The sequence below is a fragment of the Ambystoma mexicanum genome, chromosome 5q (assembly GCF_040938575.1).
Source record: "Ambystoma mexicanum isolate Mex_15411 chromosome 5q, UKY_AmexF1_1, whole genome shotgun sequence".
Classification (NCBI taxonomy): Eukaryota; Metazoa; Chordata; class Amphibia; order Caudata; family Ambystomatidae; genus Ambystoma; species Ambystoma mexicanum.
Window position 1 is genome coordinate 1,055,134,101 of NC_090933.1, and position 21,675 is coordinate 1,055,155,775.

Sequence of the window (21,675 nt, forward strand, 5' to 3'; positions counted from 1 at the left end):
AAGTAGGCAGTACCTCATGTGTACCACATACAATCGGCAATGGCAGTGCACAGATGTGTGTGGACAACAGCCACTTTCTTACATCCAAAAATCATTCATCAAATTATAAACAACTTTTGATATTGCTGCAATTATGGAACTACATACAACAAGAGAAGGTGGTTTAAGTGAACTGCAGTGTTATAACATCTTGAGTCGTAAAATCTCCCAAAAATACAAGCAACCTCTAGTTTATGGTAGTTGAACTGGACAGGTGTAGAGTACCCCGATTTCAAACACATGTTCCTACAACAAAAAGTATGAATTGGAATTACATTTAAAGCATAGTATGACCGATGTTACTATAAGGTAGTGTCAGAGAGCGTGGGTTCTTCTTAAGTGCAGCAGGTAGTGCACCTGGTTTCGTGAAAATGGAATATTCAGTGCTCTTGTATTTGTTGAATGGAAAGTGGAGGCATCCATGCTAGGAGATTTAGCTATTCTTTAAAGTGTGATCTGGTGATCCTGGGACATTCCGCTATTGTGTTCCGTGAGCTGAAATGGCAGCGCTGGGCCATAGAGACACACATGTATCTTCATGATATTTGGCCAGGAGTGTATTGTGAGCTCTCAGGATCCCAGCAGTCAACATTGTGAGATGGAAGGTTTTGTGATCTTGGCCAAGCAGTAAATTGCGAGGTCATGTCTTCCATATGGAGGAAAACAATGATTATTCTGCACATAGCTGGGGCTGTTAAACTCCAGCACAGCCATGGCTTCCTTCTGGTCTGTGCAGTGCCACACTGTACCTTTATGCATGTAACCATGCTGCTACAGTGCAAACATACCTATGGGTCTGGGTGAGGGGTTCTCCTTGCCTCATATGGACCAAGGGGCAGGTGCAGAAGGTCTGATTATAGACAAACTGGATGTTGCGGGCTGCAGAGAAGAGCCCTGATTTTGACAGCTGTGCGGTGCAGTACCTCTCACGCTCAGCGCCACTAAGCAGCCTGCTGTGCTAGGCTCTGGTGCTTCTATAATTTGCAGAGGGGTATTTGCCACCACCAACTTTGTATGAGCCACTCCTGGCTCGACACATTAATTATGGAGGTAGGTTTTACATTTCACATATCATGTTATTTTATATTTGTATAGCTCCTACTGCCATTGTTATGGCTTCGAAGCACTGGGGTGGATGAAGGCCCTTCGTAAAACCGTAGTCTGTGCAAACATGAACATTAAAAGAGCATTACGTTGCATGCGAATAGTAATTAAAATTCGGTGACTATTCAATTACTAGAAGAGATTACTAGTTTACAACATTATACAAATGTTGAAGCGCATTGTGTTGAAGCGCAGAGATGACTACTATGTCAGTGACTGTGACAGTTCGACTGAATGTTTTGTGGGACGACTCAGCTATTTTATGGGTTGCAGTGCATGAGGGATAATTGGTGTTATCAATAGTTTATCACCCCATAGGGCAACGGTCTGCAGTTGAGGGCTCTGCTGTACTTTACATGTAGGTCATATGAACACTGAATAACGTGCAGTTACATGCAAATTACATGCACAGTTTTAGATTTGTGAAAGATAAATTCAGCGCATGTCTTTTTGTCTGTACTATCGGGTTATTGCAGTACAAATGTTTTCTATTGTGGGCCTCATCACTAGTTGGGCGGTATCCTGGCGGTAAATGGGCCAGGATACCGCCCAACACTATTAACGTTACCGCAACGCGGTCCAGCGCAATTTGCGCTGGATGTCGAGTTGCGGTGGTGCTGTTAATCTCCATTTATTTTGAGTCCATAGGACTCTATGGGGCTTTTTGGCGCTATTACCACTGCTGGTAATAGCGCTGGCGGTAATAGCGCCAAAAATGGGCAGAAAGGGGAGGTTTTTACCTCCAGCATGAAGCTGGAGGTAAACCTCCCACTTTCCGCCCAAACTCGGAATTGGGCAGATCAGTTATGCAGCTGTAATAGCATTACCGCCACATTTTTACCACTGCGCCCAACCCCTGATGTGGCCCTGTGCATAAACGTGATGGCGATAATACATACTCGTCTATAGAGAAACATATTGCCTGGTCCTCCATGACATCACCCATCTCCAAGACTCCCAAGGCTCTAGGGAGGGAACCCACGTGTTCCCTCCCTTTCCCCCCATCCGAGTGCCTGAATATCGACTTCCCTGCCCGCAGGAGTCCTGTGGGCCTGACCTTGGGCTAGCGGGAATTCCTGTTCTAGTGAAGTGTTATGCTCCTGCTGGGACCCTGCAATCCCCCTTGCACACCACAAGCCTAATGCTAAACCACCAGCACAATGGCAACACGAAATCAGCATGCACACTTGGCGGTCACATCGGTGACACATTGCTACGCACGTACATGTAGAAAACGCTGATCCGGGTGAACATGTTGGGAAATGTATGTCCCATGTTTAAGCAGCTGTGCCAAAGTAAATGTTGTGAGGAAAAGAGACGACCAACAATAGAATAATGATGCCTTTTCCAGCCCACCCCTTCACTTCCTACTCTCCTTTCAGCCAAGGCAAGAGTACAACTTGTTATGTTTATTACCCTTCATTTGCAGTCTAGCTGGTACATTTCCCAAGTGTACTTTCAGGAGAAAACCTTATGTGAATATACAACTTGGGTGACCCCACAAGAGAGCTGTAGATCACAAATAGCCCTGAATGGATTCCTGTGCTCAGAATTAGTGTTTACCTACAACCTCGGAGTCAAGCACAGTTGAAAGTTATACATTCTGAATACACATGCCTGTGTGCAGGAGCTGTGGCACTTGCTCTGGTGATTTGGGGATCTGTGTTACCTGGTGGCCTCAGTGCGGACCCACCTGGTGGCCTCAGTGTGGACCCTATGAAAATACAAAGGTGGGGCAACGAATGGGGAATCCAACTCTAAAGTCGAACCAACCCCTTCTGCTGACTGGTCCTCATGCCTTGTTTTACCTCATTCCCTTATTGCAGGCCCTCCATGCCACCACATGTACTCAGCCACCATCCCCTGAATCTGAGTGTAAGCCGTAGAGTGGACCACTTCAAGCGCAGTGCAGTCAGTCGCCCACCCTGCGTGGCGTAGCATAGGTGAGAGACACTCCTCCCACATCACAGATTGTCTAGGACAACAGAAAAAGAAGCGGGCCACTATCCTGCGTGAGAGACCATATCTGCTGCGCTGCAGCTCCCTCTCACTCTCATCCTTCAGCGTACTTGTATTGGCCGACACCTGTAGACATCCTCACATTAACTTCAAACACAGGAGCCACAATGGCAATGTGGTGACTGAGCCGAGGTAGGGTTCCCTTACTGGCGACTTGAACTGAAGATACAGCCTTCCATGTGCCCGCTGCATAATCCGTCTAAGTTGCACTGGTCATGGTAAGTTCAAAGAGCATCCTTCAGGATTCCTGCATCCGCTTTTCTCACATCCTCCTGAGACACCCACACAGAAGAGCCCTAACTGAGCGACCAAATAGGCAAACTGCTTCACCCACGGGAAAAAGCCCACCTTCTCTGGCCTTTACACACTTCTGAGATGATCCTGGTCGACCAACACCTGAGGTCTGACCAGAGTCTTACCCAGTATTGTGAGAGTGAAGAGCAGCTAGTGAACCATGAGATATTGATACTTGTTCCTTTCTCTATTGGGGAGCCTCTTCCTCCTTTTACCAAGGGTCTCAAAGGATTGTGTCTTCCACTTACTCCCTAATCGGGATAGCACCCAAGATCCCAATCCCAAAAAAGGCCAGCCTGGAGGGCCTGTGTGTGGTAGACCTCCGATGCAGCATTGATCACTTGGACTGCCAAGCAGAGGTGAAAGGATAACATACCCAACAGTTAAGAGTATGTTGGAGCTATGTCACCCCACAGAATCCCAGCACTGGAAACCACAGGCAGGAAGACAGACTCGCCAGGGATGCAAAGCAGGCCATAAAATAGCACAAAGCAATGTGCTGTGAGGCAGAGCTAAGACAGCGCAGCCGGGCCATTTCTACAAAAGTTCAAATTGAAGAATATGTACCTGGCCATCGCAGAACAGATACGTCCAGACACAGGCCAAACCAGAGGTACAAGGAGAACCGGAGAGGCAGAGAGACCATTTCGCCTCCTCTGTCCTGCATACAGAGACTTTTAGTGCACTTGCCACGTATTCTGCAAGCACAGAGTAGCCTTTGCAAGGGTACCAGGAGAGGAAACGCGTGCCATCATCCTCAGAAAGTACTTAGCAGCTAGAGCGGCGAAACATGTGTCACCTAAATAGACGAAAGGCAGCATCGATTTGTAAATGAGGAGAACACTAAAATTACCAATATTCAGAAGAAGAAAGATTTAAGGTGTTCTATCCTTTTACTTTGGCAATTGTTGTCATGCCAGTAAAGTGCCTTGTATTGTATGTACTGCATTGTTTTGCACTGGAATGTGAAGGTGGAGGTTCCTGGCCGTGGGTCGTTACTTTGTTTCCTGGTTGTTCTGTGATGCAGTTGGGGAGGCTGCTGAGGCTCCTGCGAGACATTGGGCCTCATTACGAGCATGGCGGTAGCCGTGCCTGTGTGACAGGCATGGCTACCGCCATGCTAGCTACCGGCCCTGCCACCCACGATTGGGCAATAACCGGCCCATTACGAGTTGAATGGGCCGGTAATTGCCCTTTCGCGGGTGGCGGTAATGCCGGTCTCCCGATCCCCATTCTGCCCAATAGGGCAGAATGGGGGTGGGGAGCATGGTTGCACCGGCACCGTTTATAACGGTGCGGATGCTATCAAGAGTTCTGCTCGCGGGAGCCGCACGGGTAAGAATTGGCGGGCTGTCAGGAACCCGCTAACAGAACTCGTAATACGGCGGGACGGTATGAACGGTGCCGGTGCCTTACCAGCACATACATACCGTTACTGCCAGGGCTAATGAGGCTCATTCTGTTTGTTTGATTGTTAGATAATAGTTATCCTTTTTAGTAACCCCTCCCCCACTCCCCCCCCCCAGCCCTCTCCTCAATCCTCCATAATTGGTGGCGTGGGGGATTTGGGGTATTCAGAAGGCTACTCTTTTTTGGGGATGTAGTTATGCATACACTTTATGTATATTACATGGCGTCATGGGTGAAACAATGTCTGGTTAGCACGCATTTTAAAATGACACTAAACATATTCTGAAAATATAAATTCCATCCATCATATATGTCAGTGTCCCATGCCATCGCCACATTACACCTAAGCACGCTTATTGAGAAAGGTCAAGGTTCATAAGCAGTTTTCATATTTTGCCTGACCAGGAAAGGGTGATATATATTCATATTTTTGTTGCATATTCTTTTCTTTCTTTCTCTGCAGTTTTGAAGAAAACAGTGACTCCAGATGAACTTTTGAGCCCTGGGGCCCCGTATGTGAGGCGCACTCTTACAGTACGTATTCCCATCCCCCCATTTACACAGCTTTTGTTTCTTCAGATGCCACGGTGACGTTGTGCTCTCAAACGCAGTTTGAGAAAACATAAACAGTTAATCTCCCACCTGCTGTATGTGTATTGGGTTTAAATAGTATGTGTGGGTGACATTAGTGGAACACTTGGGCACTGTCCTGTCTGGCGGGCATTGATGGCTCTGCTCATCATGTACCTAGCTACAACTTCAAAAAAGGACTTACCTTTCAACCACCGTCTCCATCCCCACTACATGATAGTGAGGTGGTCTGGTTAAGAACCCAAGGGAATGGATGTCTGGCCTCAGTAGAGTAGAGGGCCCAAGCCACAGCATCAATGTGGCCAACAGAGATGTGCCGCTGTCGTGGTGGGGTTGCCCCCGCAGTGCCCACTGCCCGGGTGGCAAAACAACAACCAAGGGCATCAGGTGAGACTCGCAACCTAGATAAATAAAAACGTGTGTGCTCATTACAGTGGTGTTGTTCCTGTGTATCTGAAACATTTTTCCCAGCAGGTCAGGCCACCAGACACCTCCACCATTTCAAATGTGTAAGGAGATGCCAGGCCACAGTGTGGTTTCACTTGCTTTGGGTAGGCTCCATAAGGGTCAACGCGCTGGTCTTGGAAGCAAGATCACGCAGAGCAACGGAGTTTCGAATCCCGGATCTACGTTTAGAAACAAAACTCAGGTATGGTGTTAGGTGCGTTATAAAAAAAACAATTAAAGAAATACTGAGAGGTGTGTACGTATGAGTGGCACTAAATTACTGGTACCTGTCCCCCAAGAGCAGAGGGTGTGTGCCACCCTGCTCCATTTTGCTCTTAATAGGCTGCTATGTTTCCCTTGTTTACTAAGCAATTCATAAAATGATTGTTCCCTTGAATATGAAGGCCTTGTCTGTGTTTTGCTTCCTGAATTTGTCTATTATTGTTGTATTTATTTCCCCACCAACCACACTGCACGTGCCATAATCTCCACCATTCCCTCTCCAGAATGTCTTCTAAGATTTCTCCTCTACCCTCACCAAATCCTTCTGACCTCTAACTCCCTCATAGAAGCTGGTGACAATAGCATCTGGCTGGAAAACGACACTGTCGCATCCTCCAGAGAGTTGCTCGACCTGTATGACACCCCGAGTATCCATATCTTGTCCAAGCGCGCATCCCACAGGAAAGGCCTCTTCCCAGATACCATCTGATGACATTGCTTTCCCACCACCTAATCCTCGACTTGGCCTCCCCCAAGCTGTTCCACCCATCAACATGTTTCCATTCCAAAAGGAACGCTGTAATGGCCAACTTCCAACAACACCTTTCAGGTGTTCTATTGATTTGCCCAAAAAGCTAAACATTCCCCACCAACATTATCAAACTTCAACTCCATCACTGCCCAAGCAGATGAGTCATGCACCCCATTCCAAAAAGGGAAAGCCTGACCTCCGCATAACAGCTGGCAGAACAAGTCCTTCACTTTAGTAAACTTAAAACAGCCAAGCGACCATGCAACCAAGTCCAAACCATCTATCACAAAGTCATCTTTGCAGCAAATGAGGAGTAATAATCCAGTCAAATCTCTGCAGCTATCAGTTACCCTAACCTTTTTTAACGTGCTCCAATCATCCATCAAACTCAAGAGCACAGGATCTCCAGCAATCTCTACACCTTCCTAATACAGAAAGGAGAAATACATTGGAAAAGTCACATCATTCCCCCCTAGGGCCTGCTCCCACCGACCAGAAGCCCCCTTTCGCTTCACTCTCATGAATGACGTTACCTCACTCCCCTATCGAACTGGCAAGTTTGCCCCAGACTCAGTTGCCCATGCCCGGCAGCCATAGCAATTGCTTATGCAAAAAGTGTAGCTTAGCCCATACCAGAGTTCTTCACCAGTTTCCGTTCTTCCTGCTCATTGCCCAGGATGTGCAAGAACTTGCTGATCAACCACGTGTTTAAAATGGCCTCACTAGACTCCAACGACCCAATAACTACTGCCTTGTAAAAAGCCCTCCATGGTTCACATAACTATGGAAAATGTAAGTACTGCTCCACTTCTAGCTCCTGTCAAAAAAACATTAATTCTTGAACTGCTGTCAGGCAGGGTCTTCCCCCCCTCCTGCTCTTAGAATGGAATTACCTGGAGGTATCTGACAACCTGGAAATGCAAATCCTGCTGGACCCATTGGCTGCATGCAACACAGTGGGTTGAAAACATCTTGCTCAAGGGTGTACAGTCAGGAGCTGGAGTTCCTGCAAGACGCTCAGTTCTTCTTATTCTTCCTGCAGGACAGAGAACGTAGAATGAGACTCTGGGTTGCAATTGTTACTTTCCACAAATCTGTCTTCTTCGTTCTCCCACAAAGTCAACACCTGTTGCACATCCACTTTAACATTGAAATGCCCAATGGATTTTTCATAGAACAGGAACAACCATTTCACTCATGTGCTGTTGATACGAATATATCTAGGCATGACCAGCAGATGCATCAAGTCTTACAGTCTTAAAGGGATTTAGTGCCTCTAGCTAAATGACTTAAATTCTGAGATCATTTCCCTAACCCCCATTAAAAGGCTCCAGTAAACAGACACCCTTTACCCACCCATCATTGTTCACGGAGAAGGTCATCAACCTTGTCTTTACATAGGACGTCGACATGGGCTTCAATGTCCAACTCAACTCAATTAAAATTCCTAATCAAAATACTTCCCTACAGTACCCTCTGATAGAATGTTCATGTTGTATCCTAGGATCAACGTGCCCAGTGATGTCCTCATGGATTGTTATGATGATAACCTTGCCAGCCGGGGAGGGAGAGAACCTTCCGTAGAGGGACGAGTGACTGGTGGATGGAGCTGAATCCTGAAAATGGCCCTTTAAACATATTTCATAGCTATTCTTGGAGAAAGTCATATTTAAAACAATGCATGGATCAGCTTTCTAATGAACCAAGGAAAACCTCTCTTTGTGGACCTCCCTGGAACTTCAAGCTTCTAAATAATATTAAAGATACTGCACTGCCTTGTATCTCACTTTCAAACCAAACAAGGGACAAATACTGGAGACACTAAGATTGCCTTATGGTGCACATCAGAGGCTCCTTTGAAGACATCTGCTTGATATAAAAGAACACCCTCTGCCTAGTCACTGACTGCCCCAAAACGCAATTCATTGGCAGTCTGTTGTGCACCTTTGCTGTTCATTGGAAGCCAACTTCCACAACCCCCTATTCTGCGGGCGCAGGAACAGAGGTAATAGATGCCTCCACATCACAGTCCTCTGAATCTTGGATGCCTGGCCTACCTGTGATGAGTATCACACAGAGGGGGGTCCACTAAATGAACCACTTCAAATTCTGATTCAGTAAAGCCACACGTTAGCTAGAGCACGTGGGTATCGTAAATTATATTTGAATAAATCTGTTAGATGGCACACAATGGAATATATATAAAAACACATGATTATTTATTTATTCAGTAGGCCCATGGGTCCTACAAACATACACATAATGAGTATAATCTATTTCAAATTATACAAATAAAGCAATAAGTGACAAAACAATGATAAAGCCCCACCTAGAGCCTGTTGTCGGGAAAAAAATCTGACATGCTGGCAGACCCATATTGAAGTCAATTACACCTATACATGATTGTTTTCAAATACAAAAAACAAAAAGAATCAAGTCTTCTTTGTTATACAACAAGTTAGAGTGAGAATATTCAAACAAAAGATTTTTTTGGGTGTAGATATGAGTCAATCCAATTATCCCAGCAAAACAGACCAATACTTTTCTGTTGGCCCTATCTGACTACTTTCAACATGGTACATAGATGCCAATACCACATGAATGAAAAATGTAAAATATTAGTAGAACTAGAACACATCCCAAGTCTACGTCCCAAACACATTGACAATTCCCGATGATTTTTGTAGTACCAGAGTTGTGCAGAGAGGATGTTTCGGCAGAAGATGACATTCATTGCCTTCTTCAGGACCCCAAGGGAAGTTGGAGCTCTGTGTATGTGATATATTAATTATTACTACAACATTAAAATAGAGACAATAAAAACTGAATTGAAAAAGGGCTAAAAAAAGAGCAGAGGATGTAGGATAGAAGAAAATTCCAGCTATAACCAGATGCATCACCCGCTATGTGTGCCGTCACCCTTAACCAGGAAGCCTCCGAATTAAAAAGAAGGGAGGGGAATATTATACACCTTGAGAAAACAGAAAGGGCAACAAATGAAGAAAACAAAATGGATTTCGTGCAGGGTGAGGCAAGTTCCAGACCCATCGAGTAAACACCCAATTTTCCAGTGCTTGAACAACTAAATACTACACAATGTAGACTTGCTATACAATAATGGTGTATATTGCGCTCAAAAGGTATTCTGTAACGCAGCTGGACAGCTGATATCCGTAGGTTTATCACGGACTGCCACATTCGTTCTGATGTTGAGGCCTGAAGCCAGCTAAATAGACAGCGGTGCACATGAGCGAATCAAGAAACCTTACGGCTGAAGGAATTAGTAGACAGGTCAGATTAACAGCAGCCATTCATACCCCTAATGAGTAGTTAGGCCACAGACTCAGAGCCACTTGCTGCTACGTGATGGTTTACAAATCGACTGTTTCCATTTGTAACATGACCAGAAGGCATTGCGACGGATGCTTGTGGCGTTGAACAGGTGAGGTGCTGCAACAGTGAACATTAAGTTTTATATATTTGTTCCGGTTGCGTGGGGCTAGTGTTATTCATAAAGATAAGGAGGCGACCTTTGGTGTGGGGCCGAAATGTACTCTGGGCTTCAGTATTCGCTCCTGGCTCATTTACTTGTCTTTAAAAATCGGCAGCATGCCGTTACAGCTGGAATTATTTATTACAGGGGCGTGCATCTTTTCATAATTACGACACGGCAACGGTACCATTATTTACTTTGGGATCTAGTATTCGCCTATGCTCCCAGCTCAACTCATTTCTCTTTCAAGACTGGCAACATGCTGTTATAAGCTGGGACTATTTACCTAGCCGTGTGCCTCGTAACACGACTAAGGTAGTGCAATTAACTTAAAACAACTCGGTTCATTTTGTGTTGCTTGCCATCTGTTTTACAGCATGACGTGTGCATTTGGCCACGACAATAGCAGGGCAGGCGTATTGTACCTTTACGCTTTGAGCTTTATAGGACAATTCAGAGGGTGAGCATTCCATCTATAATTGCTGTTGTGCAATTATCTTTGTCTCTGCCCCCTTTTTCGTGACATCTTTATGACAGTGCTGTAGTGAATAAAAAGGTGTGGCCGTGAATGGTTTCACTTCGATCAATTGAGGCCTTCGGGCATGTAGCGCCTCATAAGAATTGAAATAAATAAATAAATTGCATGAGGAAAGCCCCGTTTTGCAGTCGCATGTGCGGGCGCGGGGGCCTTTCACGTGGTAGTGTTTGGCTGTATGCTGGTGTTCAACAAGCTCAAGACATCCAGTGTGGTAGTAAAAGACCCTTTGCGGCTGTGCACTGTGTTGTTTATCCTTGCAGCGCTGGACACAAACTATACTTAAGTTCCGTGGCAGCTGCACTCCCTGCTTATAATTCACATTCTCACAATGCTTTATTGAATCACAGCAATGAATGAAAGTCTGTCTTAATCCTGGTCATAAGCCTTTCATGTCCTACCTTTAGATTGTCGGTGATGCAGTGGGGTGGGGATTCGTCGTACGAGGAAGTAAGCCATGCTTTATTCAAGCTGTGGATCCTAGTGGCCCGGCGGCAGCAGCTGGAATGAAGGTATGTGTTTACCTACTTAATCGACTGATACCTGCTCACGGGTAAATGTGTTTTCCCTTCTAGTATCGTATTATTGACTTTAGAAATCTGGTTGACCTTAAACATTCCATTGCCTGTACTGATAAAGCTGAATTATGTAGAGGTATAAAAATAATAAGAATAATGTGATCTCTTATAGTGCCCTTCTGCCATTAGTTGCTGGTCTCGCTCCGTGTGCCTTTGTTAGTGGGATAGCAGGAGAGGCCGATGCAGAAACCTGTGGTGTTGAGGTGTGCAGATGGAAAGTACCCGGGTCCTGTGCGCCGAAATGCTTCGATGGGGTTGGCTGACACTTTTGGGGATATGTCATCCGGAAGGAAGTCCTGAAGATCTTCAGTGCAAAGCATGCATTAGGTGGTAGGGGAGCTTAGTCATAGCTCTATAATCCGTAAAGGTTGGAGAATCCCAGTCCACTGGGCTGCCAGCGGGGAGATTTGGAGGAACGCTGAGAGTTAGGCCAGGGACAGATAAGAGGTGTGTGTCACTAACACATCCAAGGTAATTGAAATATAGTGCAAGCACACTGTCACATCAGGCGCCTCACATACATTCTACAAAAAATGATTACTTCCATTAACAATGATGCCATAGACATTAACATTTGTGTTGTAACCACAAAAAAATATCTTTTACATTTTATAAGATGTTGGATGACGTACACCATTTAATACATTTGAGCTGTGACAATTAAGTTGAATGGATTCATTTATCAATTCCATTTTGTGGAGATATGTGAATTGGCTGATGGTAAGCCTCTCAATCAAAACTAGTGTGCACAGCCGACACATGTTTCGAGCATTCACTCTTCTTCAGGGCTGTGCTGATTGTTCAAACATGCATCGTGTCGTGATCATATGAATAGGTTAGAATAACATTAAACACATTAGGGAACCATGTAACAAATGGCACAGTGACCAAAAACAAAACAAGAACATGGAGAGAGAGAACACCAAGATCTGCAATTAGTGTCACTATGATCATTAACAAATTGCAGTTTGATTGTATAATAATTCCAAGATGCAATAAATAGATTATATCCTGGCTACAAATTGTGCTGGTGACAATTGATATCCCATATTCAGTCAAGCGGGTTAAATTATTCATACTAATGCTGATGTGGCTTACATATGCATCCTTCATACCCCAGCGTTTGCATAGCATAGCGATGTTCATTCTCACTTATGTAGAACATGTCGACATTTCAAGCACATGGCCTAGTAGGGACATGAGAGAACATGGCCTTAGCTTGGCATGCAGGCCTTCTCATCTTAACATTCGCCATGCGCTATACACACCGCTGGAGTGGTTGGAAAAATGTCAAGCATTTTGGAAAGACATTATTGCACAGATAACTTGTATTCTTTTTCCAGCCTTATACTCTGGCTGTATATATGAATGCACGCGCGCCAAAAATCTTTAATACAAAGCTGAATCACAGGCGCCTTTGCGTCCGCTTTAATGATTAGAGACCGAAGACACATGGCTTCAACACTTCACATAGCCCTCCCTCCACACATCAGGTATCATGTCAAATATTATCCACTGCTAGCAATAATTGTGCAAGCAATTAGCAGCACATTTGGTTAAATGCTGCTTTGGGGCAGTGCTTACCCACAGGTACCCCTGGACCAAGTAAAAAGTAATATCCCCCATGCTAGGTAAGCTCATGACGTACCTAGTCAGTTGTCATATTTTAATGCAGGAGGCGTATGTTACTTGCCGCATGGAGCCATGCCAAAATGGCGCTCTGTCATTCAGTCACAAGCCACTACATGGCAGATTAGTCCTTCCTCAGCCTCAGTAGCACATGAAGGCATATGTTACCTAGTATCCACCAACCTTCCCCGATGGGCGTTACTACATGCCATCTTAATTGCAGCCAAGGTAATACACAGGCCCCATTTTTGCCATGTCCGCCATTTTTTCCAGCATATACGTGATGCGGTACAACCTAACAGGACATGCTGTACATTTCCTTCACAGCGGATTGCTGAATAATCATGCTTAACTTCTGATGCTTCTCGTTCACCTTCTTTTCAATGTGAATACCAGATCCTGTGATGTACATACCTACAAGTAACTGGAGTTTGTACAGATGTACTTATGTATAAAAAGCCTCCTGGTCTAACCTACGTGGCTCCATAGCGGGTCTGTGTACCTGGTCAGAGCCCTACCTCACATCTTAACATTTACCGGCAAAAGTTCCCACAATTATTACAAGGTAAACCTTTTTGCTCTTACAATAGACTTCACTGTGGGAATGAGAAGTTCCTATTGATTTAGAACGCATACCGAGGCACAATTTCTCACTCCTTTTAGCAGACTACTGGCCCAGGTAGTGGCCCCCTCGCAGAATGCCTAAAGCGGTGTCACCCTTCAGCTCACTGTACTAGATGTATCAATCTTTTCAGTGAGCATCAATTTCCTTGTTCAAATGAGGCTCTTCTTATGTAGAGTCTTGGTTTTTGAAATTCGCTATAATCTGCTTTGCCACATACACGTTTTTAAGAACAGTCCATAATACAGGTACAGGACATTCACTGACGAGCGTCCATTAAATCTGTACGCAATTATGACAACTAACACAGCACCAGAGAGGCATGAACCTAATATGGTATGGTGTGGGACAGCACTTACTTACCTTATTTACTAGCCTCTACGCCCCTCCAATCAGGGGGTGGTACAACATTGCATATTTGCAGTTGCATTCATGTGTTCACCCGTTTGACTGAATGTGTGTTTCTACATGTCCACGGCTTGATTAACCAATCACTTATCACGTTAACTGTTAACAGCACAATTTCGATCAGTTACCATGTCAATTGTCACTAGCACAATTTTTAGCCAGGAAATAATCCACGTATTGCATCTGGGAATTATTATACTATCAAATTGCAATTTGTTTATGATCATATTGTCACACGTTGCAGATCTTGCTGTTCTCTCTCTGTCTCTCTCTCTCTCCCTCTCCATGTTCTTGTTTTGGTTTTGGTCATTGTTGCCATCTATTACATGCTTCCCTAATGCATTTAATGTTATTCTCACCTATTCGCCTGATTATGGCAGGAAGCATTAATGGTTTGAACAATCAGCACAGCCCTGAAGAAGAGCGGATGCTCGAAACACATGTCGACTCGGCACACTAGTTTTGATTGAGAGACTTACCTTCAGCCAATTCACATATCTCCACAAATTGGAATTGATAAATGAATCTGTTCAATTTAATTGTCACAGCTCAAATGTATTAATTTGTGTACTAACAGGTCTACAAACTCACCCAACATCATATAACGTGTAAAAGATAATTGTTTGTGGTTACAATACCAATATTCATTTCTATGACATAATTGTTAATGGAAGTCATTATCTTTTGTTAAATGTATGTCAGGCACCTGGTGTGCCAGTGTGCTTGCACTTTATCTCTATAATGTTCAAGTGGTATCAGCTAGGCCTATAGCAGCCATCTTTGGGGTAGTGAAAGTCTATTGGAAGGCGGTAGGACATTTTGGAGCAGAGTTAATTTGTAGAGAGAGTAGAGAACTAATGGTACATGCAGTGGGGGAGAGATTTAAAACTGTGTGCATGCTTTGGGAGTGAGGTAGTGTACACCTTCTGGTGGAGTGAATAGGTTATTATTATCATTATGGTGTTTATTGAGCACAGACCTAGCTTTGAGAAGCAACAGAGCGCTTTACAGAGGTATCCAACAGTACAGATGCATAAAAGAGCATCTTTCAGAGGTAACAACAGAACAGATATACAGCAGGGGTAGGATACAGATGGTCACAGAGGGGGGTACAGCTGTATGTAAACTGTGGCAGGGAGGAGAGGGACGGACGGAATCTAGCAAGACATGTCGCGCGGGGCGACGTGATGGCCTGGGTGTTGAGAGACTCCTTGAAGAGGTGGCGCTTGAGTTATTTTCTGAATTGTAGAAGCATGGGGGCGAGTATGATGCCGGGAGGATGTTCTTGGGGCGTAGGCAGAGGAGGCTTGTGTTCTGGTCCTTTTTTGTTGCTGCAGCAAATAGGTGTTGGAATGTTTGCAGTAATAATCATTTTACTCTGTTTAGGTTGAGTGGAGACCGACCCTGTGAGCCCATATCTTATGTTTTTGTCAGCGTGGTGTATATGTGGTTCTGGCAATTACGATCATTTAAAAGGATCCGCTACAACTCCTCCCTGGCTTTTTTATTGCCATATCTGATTGCGAGTTGCATTGGTAGGTAAAGATGATCAGGAGTGGGATTTGTGTCATCAGAATAGGTGTACACTATCTGTTATGACGTGCAAGATGATGCATTTCTCACGTGGGCAGTAGCATTCATCCTCCCTGGGCGGCTGGCGGACACTCGAAGTGATATCTGAGGCAGCAATCTATCCTCGAGGCTTATTCGGTAAACTTGGCCAATTCTGAAATGGCTGTCAACGTTGCTTTGCACTAAACGTAGCAGATGCTTGCATTAGTATCACTGTACAGTGACCACTTGAAGACTGCCAAAATGGATGGAAGCCCTTAATGCTCATCAATACTTTATTATAAAGAGTCATCACATCTTTTAAGTGCATATTAAAAAGGCACAATACTTCCGGACTGGGTGGTGGTGGTGAGCAAGAAATGTGTTGGAAGAGGTGTGTAAAGTGGAGCAGTCAGGAAATGCAGAACGAAAACAATGCAGACACATCGCTGGAGAGGGTGTGTGAGTGTTTGTGGCCAAGAAAGAAGAGCACATCCGGCATCCCCAAGTGAGTAGGTGAGCCCCTGTGAGCCCCCTGGCCGCTTTAAAGTCTCTGACCTTGCCTTTTACTGCCCCCAGGCCCTGCATGCTGCCTTGCATCTCCGGGTCCCTCTCATGCTCTTTCCGTCCCAAAAACCCGCCTCCCAGCCCTCCCCCACCCGTGATTAGTTGCCTGTATCAGTCACTGGGGAGTATGCTCGCTGCACCGGGGATCATGCCTTTAACATCCGGCGTCCCCAGGTTAGCAGGTGAGCCCCTCTGAGCCCCCTGGCCTCTTTAAAATCTTGGGCCTTGCCTTTTACTGCCCTCAGGCCCCGTGTGTTGCCTTGCATCCCCGGCTCCCTCTCCTGCTCTTTCCGTCCCAAAAGCCCACCTCCCAGCCCTCCCCCAAATGTGACTAGTTAGTTAGCTGGCCTTAACGGTTCCTCCCAGGGCAGCCCTCTGTCCGTTACAGCCCCTGCAGCTAAGGGCCCGAGGCAAAGGGCAGCTTCTACATTGGCGGCTCCAAGATGTGTCTGCAGGTGTCAGCAGAGGAAGCCAATGAAGCAAGCAGCCAACAGACACCAACAAAAACTGTAAGTGTGGCATGGGTGGGGTGTAGAGCAATTACTCTAGTCCAGAAAGCCCCCATCACTCTACCTTACCTTTCCATAACGTAGACTGCCTTAGACTTACACCATGCATACTTAGAGAGATTTGTGACCACTAGCCTAAATCTGTTCATGGCTGGACTGTAAATGTTGCATTGCATTACACACTAACTTACTTGTCAATGTGAACTAGTACCACACTTAGAGAGACCTGTGAAGATTGGCCTCTGTCGCATCTAGATAGGATTGTGAAGATTAGCATGTGCCACACTTAGATGGAATTCTTAACTTTAGCCTGTGTCGCGTCTAGATAGAAATATGAATGTTAGCACGCGCCACACTTAGATGGGATGCTTAACTTTAGCCTGCATCACATCGAGATAGGATTGTGAGTGTTAGAATTTGCCACACTTAGATGGAATTCTTAACTTTAGCCTACGTCGCATCTAGATAGTATTGTGAGAGTTAGCATGCACCGAACTTAGATGGAATTCTTAACTTCAGCCTGCATCACATCTAGATAGAAACATGAATGTTAGCATGTGCCACAATTAGATGGAATTCTTAACTTTAGCCTGCGTCACACCTAGATAGGATTGTGAATGTTAGCATGTGCCACACTTAGATGGAATTCTTAACTTTAGCCTGTGTCACACCTAGATAGGATTTTGAATGTCAGAATTTGCCACACTTAGATGGAATTCTTAACTTTAGCCTGCGTCACATCGCGATATGATTGTGAGTGTTAGCATGTGCCACACTTAGATGGAATTCTTAACTTTAGCCTACGTCGCATCTAGATAGGATTGTGAGAGTTAGCATGCACCAAACTTAGATGGAATTCTTAACATTAGCCTACGTCGCATCTAGATAGGATTGTGAGAGTTAGCATGCACCACACTTAGATGGAATTCTTAACTTTAGCCTGCGTCACACCTAGATAGGATTGTGAATGTTAGCATGTGTCACACTTAGATGGAATTCTTAACTTTAGCCTGCGTCGCATCTAGATATAATTGTGAGTGTTAGCATGCACCACACTTAGATGAAATTCTCAACTTTAGCCTGCGTACCATCTAGATAGGATTATGAGTGTTAGCATGCACCAAACTTAGATGGAATTCTTAACATTAGCCTACGTCGCATCTAGATAGGATTGTGAGAGTTAGCATGCACCACACTTAGATGGAATTCTTAACTTTAGCCTGCGTCACACCTAGATAGGATTGTGAATGTTAGCATGTGTCACACTTAGATGGAATTCTTAACTTTAGCCTGCGTCGCATCTAGATATAATTGTGAGTGTTAGCATGCACCACACTTAGATGAAATTCTCAACTTTAGCCTGCGTACCATCTAGATAGGATTATGAGTGTTAGCATGCACCAAACTTAGATGGAATTCTTAACTTTAGCCTGCGTAGCCTCTAGATAGAAATATGATTGTTAGCCTGCACCAAACTTAGATGGAATTCTTAACTTTGGCCTGCGTCGCATCTAGATAGAAATGTGAATGTTAGCATACACCACACTTAAATGAAACTGTGAATGTTACCAAGTGCAGCACTTAGATGAAATTGTGATCACTAGCCTGCCTCACATCTAGATAGGATATTGAAGATTAGCAAGTGCCACACTCAGATGGAATAGTGAATGATAGCAAGCATCACACCTAGACATAATTGCAAGGGCAGCAATGCCAATTAACCAATCCATTAACAATTTCACCCCTCTGCATACACCTCTCAGACTCTAACCAAACACAACCACAAGCCTACAACTCAACAATCTGCACAAACCTCACTACACTGCAACAACAAAACAAACCACACATAGACTCGCACAACAGCACACGACGACTACTGACCGTAAAACACCCCAAGCCCAGCCAATGGACCCACCGGGCTGAGGCTGCCAACAGCACATCACTGCTCTCTTGCACTTTTCCAGCTTATTCCCACTAACGCATCCCCCCCTTCCCTTTTTCAGAGCTGCCAGAGCACCAGGGGACCACTCCGGTGGTGATAGTGCACGGTACAAATATCCTTTAACATTAAGATTAACTAATGAAGCAGAATTAACACGTTCAGTACATAATCAAATTGTGTGAATCTGCCAATCTATCATTTATTCAGTGCAGGCAATACTGACAACAGTGGCCGCCCCTTACCCCAACCACAGCCCTGTTACCTATCCAACTATCATGGGCAAATACCCAAAACAGATCTTGTATTAATTAAGCAATAAGCCCCCAGCAGGGGGCCATTACCACTTCAAGTAATGCCTCAGGGACCATACTTATGAAGGCCCCAGGGCATTACCTGAAGTGGTAATGCCCCCCTGCGTGGGGCTTATTGCTATTAGTGCCCCGGCTAGTAAGACCGGGGGTCCAGCGTTTTGCAACAGCAAAAAAAAGTTTAAAAAATTCCTGCCGGGGAAGGGAAAACAAAGCCTGTTTACCCTTTCCATGGCGGCCATTGAAAACAATAAAAGACAAAATTGCCAATATGGAACGGGATAAGGGACTACAAATCATCCCTTTCCATGGCAGCCATTCATTGAAAAAGGAAAAAAGGAAACTAAAAAAATGCCGTCATGGTAGTCCCTTCTTCCTTTCCATTGCGGCCTGTCGCAGATTGTGAGCGGACGCGCTGGAGACAGAAGTGTTTCCAGTGTGTCCACTCCCGAAAAGCAGGTAAGTGTGGGGGGGCGGGAGGGAGGAAAGGAAGGAAATGTGGTGAAGCAGGAGGGGACATTAAAGCACTTACCTAATTCCCCAGCGATGGGAGATGGCGGCCGCCAGCCCTGAGGAGACTCAGGGCAGCGGGATTACCGCCTGGTAACGCTCACGTTCTGAGCCTCCCCATTGGCTGGGAGTCTGCCACAGCCCCCTCACCGGTTACTAATGTATTGTGGCTAGGAGGATAATTCTTGGAACTCAACAAGAACACATGTGGAATTGCAGTCTCCACTTATCGTAAATCTAGCTATACCATACAATGAGATGTTTCCAAAATCGTGAGCAGAAATCTAATCAACATTTGCAAACTCAATAGATAACCCAACTAAGTTAAATACTCTGCTCCATAAGGCTGGGGGAATAGTTTCTAATAAAATCTGTACAAAACCAATGGCTAGAGGATTTAGTACCCCTACAAATACAAAGGGAAAACAATGATAATGAGATAGTGGCATCACCAACACAAACTGCACAGTAATTTGCAGAAGAGTATTTAAATAATCCTTTTATACAAATGAAATACCACTGCATGCTTAAAACATGAGCAAGCTAGGCTTTTTACAATATTACATTAATCATAGACATAGTAAAATTACTTCTGTTTACAGCTATGAACAGAAGTGAAAATAGGAGAGATTGAATGTGAGGAAGGAAACACAGTTTATGGGTGTTGTTTGGCTTCTCCCCCTAAACCCCATTGATTGACCATGGCCTAGCTGTTCCCCATGGACATTTCCACCCACTACCTGCCACTCCAGGCACAAAACACACAACCCTATGATGATTTTAAGGGGATGCCAATATTATTTCTAAGCAGTCTCCAGAAAGCTAACGGTTTCGTTGCAGCTTTAAAGCAACTTTGGTTGTTATACAAATGTCTTAACCAACTGGGCTTTCAGGCACTTGATCCATCTGTTTGAATAGCTTGTGTTACTTTTGAATTTCTCTCTGTTTTTTTTATATTGGTCTCTTCTTGCTTTTAAACTTGCTCAGAGTCAGGATACCCTTGGGTCAGATAATTGCACTATGCAAGTCTACAACATAATATAACATTTATGAAGAATATGTGGGTCTTTACATTTGTTCCTTGCTCCGAATTTCTGTTACAAAACCGGCATCGGAAAAACCAACAGTTTTGGGTCTTGAATGGGCATTAGATAAGAATGTGCTGGGCACTTTTATAATATACCCAGGTATTAGCACCATGCACCAGGTGTTGCTAACTTATTGCCAGATAATACCTTTATGGTATTTCTGGCAAAACACCTACCCCCCACCCCTACACAAAAGTCAGAACAGTTGGCTTTGCCAATGCTTGTTTGTATTACAAGAAGGTTCTGATGTCAAAAATTGCCTACAATAAGATAATGCCACAAAATGATACCTATAATAAATCACATCTTCGCAGATTCTACTTTATTTAGAGTGTTTAGGCAGTTCTTTAATCTTGACAGAAAACGCCTCACAGAGCAAAGGCGACACCAGCACTGAGCAGCATACAGATGAAGCTACCCATACCTCACAAGGGGAACTGTGCTGACACTAGCAATTTGGAGCCATCAGTATCGTCCTCAGCATGCACAACAACTGACAGGCACAGTACACAGCAAGAGCAGTGGCAACAGCGGCCATCAGAGAGCGAGAGCAACCACAGTTATGCCAGCCTCCACAACTGCTGACAATCACACTGGTCAACTAGGCCACCTGCTAGCACAGAAGCGATCCTACCCTCCCCCAACCCACACAACCACTGGCAGTAACCCTGGTATACTCGGGTATTTGGGAGATGTTTAAAGAGACAGGACCAATATTACATTTTGAAAAAGAAAATGCCTTGTCAAAGGTCTGGCTTTATTTATTGCCACCTGCTGTCTCGTATACACAGCAGCTGCCATAGGACAAGGCACAGCTTCACGTGCACAGCTGTTGCTGTCATGTACTAGGTACATCCTCATGTGGTGCAGCACTGCCATCAAATGACAGGTGCAGCCAAATTCCCCCCTTTTGCAGTCGTCCTATGCTATCCTACTCCCAGGTGTAGACTTTGTTTTATTGTATCATACAGTTAAATAAATAACTTTTAGTACATATCAGCAGGGCCATTATACATAGACAAAGTAACCAGCCAGCTGGATGAGCCACGATAGAATAAACAACTGCTTAAAAGAAACACAGTGTAGAGCTTTCAATTCTCTGGCATTAAAATTATACCATACACCTCTCTCCACATTTTAGTAAGAAAAACAATTAAACCCTCATGTGAGCCAAACATAAAGGACTACCAAAGAGCGACAGGAGAATCAGAAGGTTCTAACCCTGATGCTCTAAGGGCCCTACTGTGCAGAAGAACCAATGCATTACGATCAGAGAG

The 21,675-nt window shown here is 44.7% G+C and overlaps 1 protein-coding gene across 3 annotated transcripts in view; it reads left to right on the top strand.

Moving 5' to 3' along the window:
• Positions 1-21,675, top strand: part of DEPTOR (DEP domain containing MTOR interacting protein) — a 943,485-nt gene that overhangs the window by 779,261 nt on the left and 142,549 nt on the right. For 2 of the 3 annotated variants that reach the window (XM_069621555.1, XM_069621556.1), the window contains exons 8-9: positions 5,330-5,400; positions 11,094-11,198. In XM_069621555.1, coding sequence (XP_069477656.1) covers positions 5,330-5,400; positions 11,094-11,198 — 176 coding nt within the window. The remainder of the gene's footprint in view (positions 1-5,329; positions 5,401-11,093; positions 11,199-21,675) is intronic. The other variant, XM_069621557.1, reaches the window with a different exon arrangement.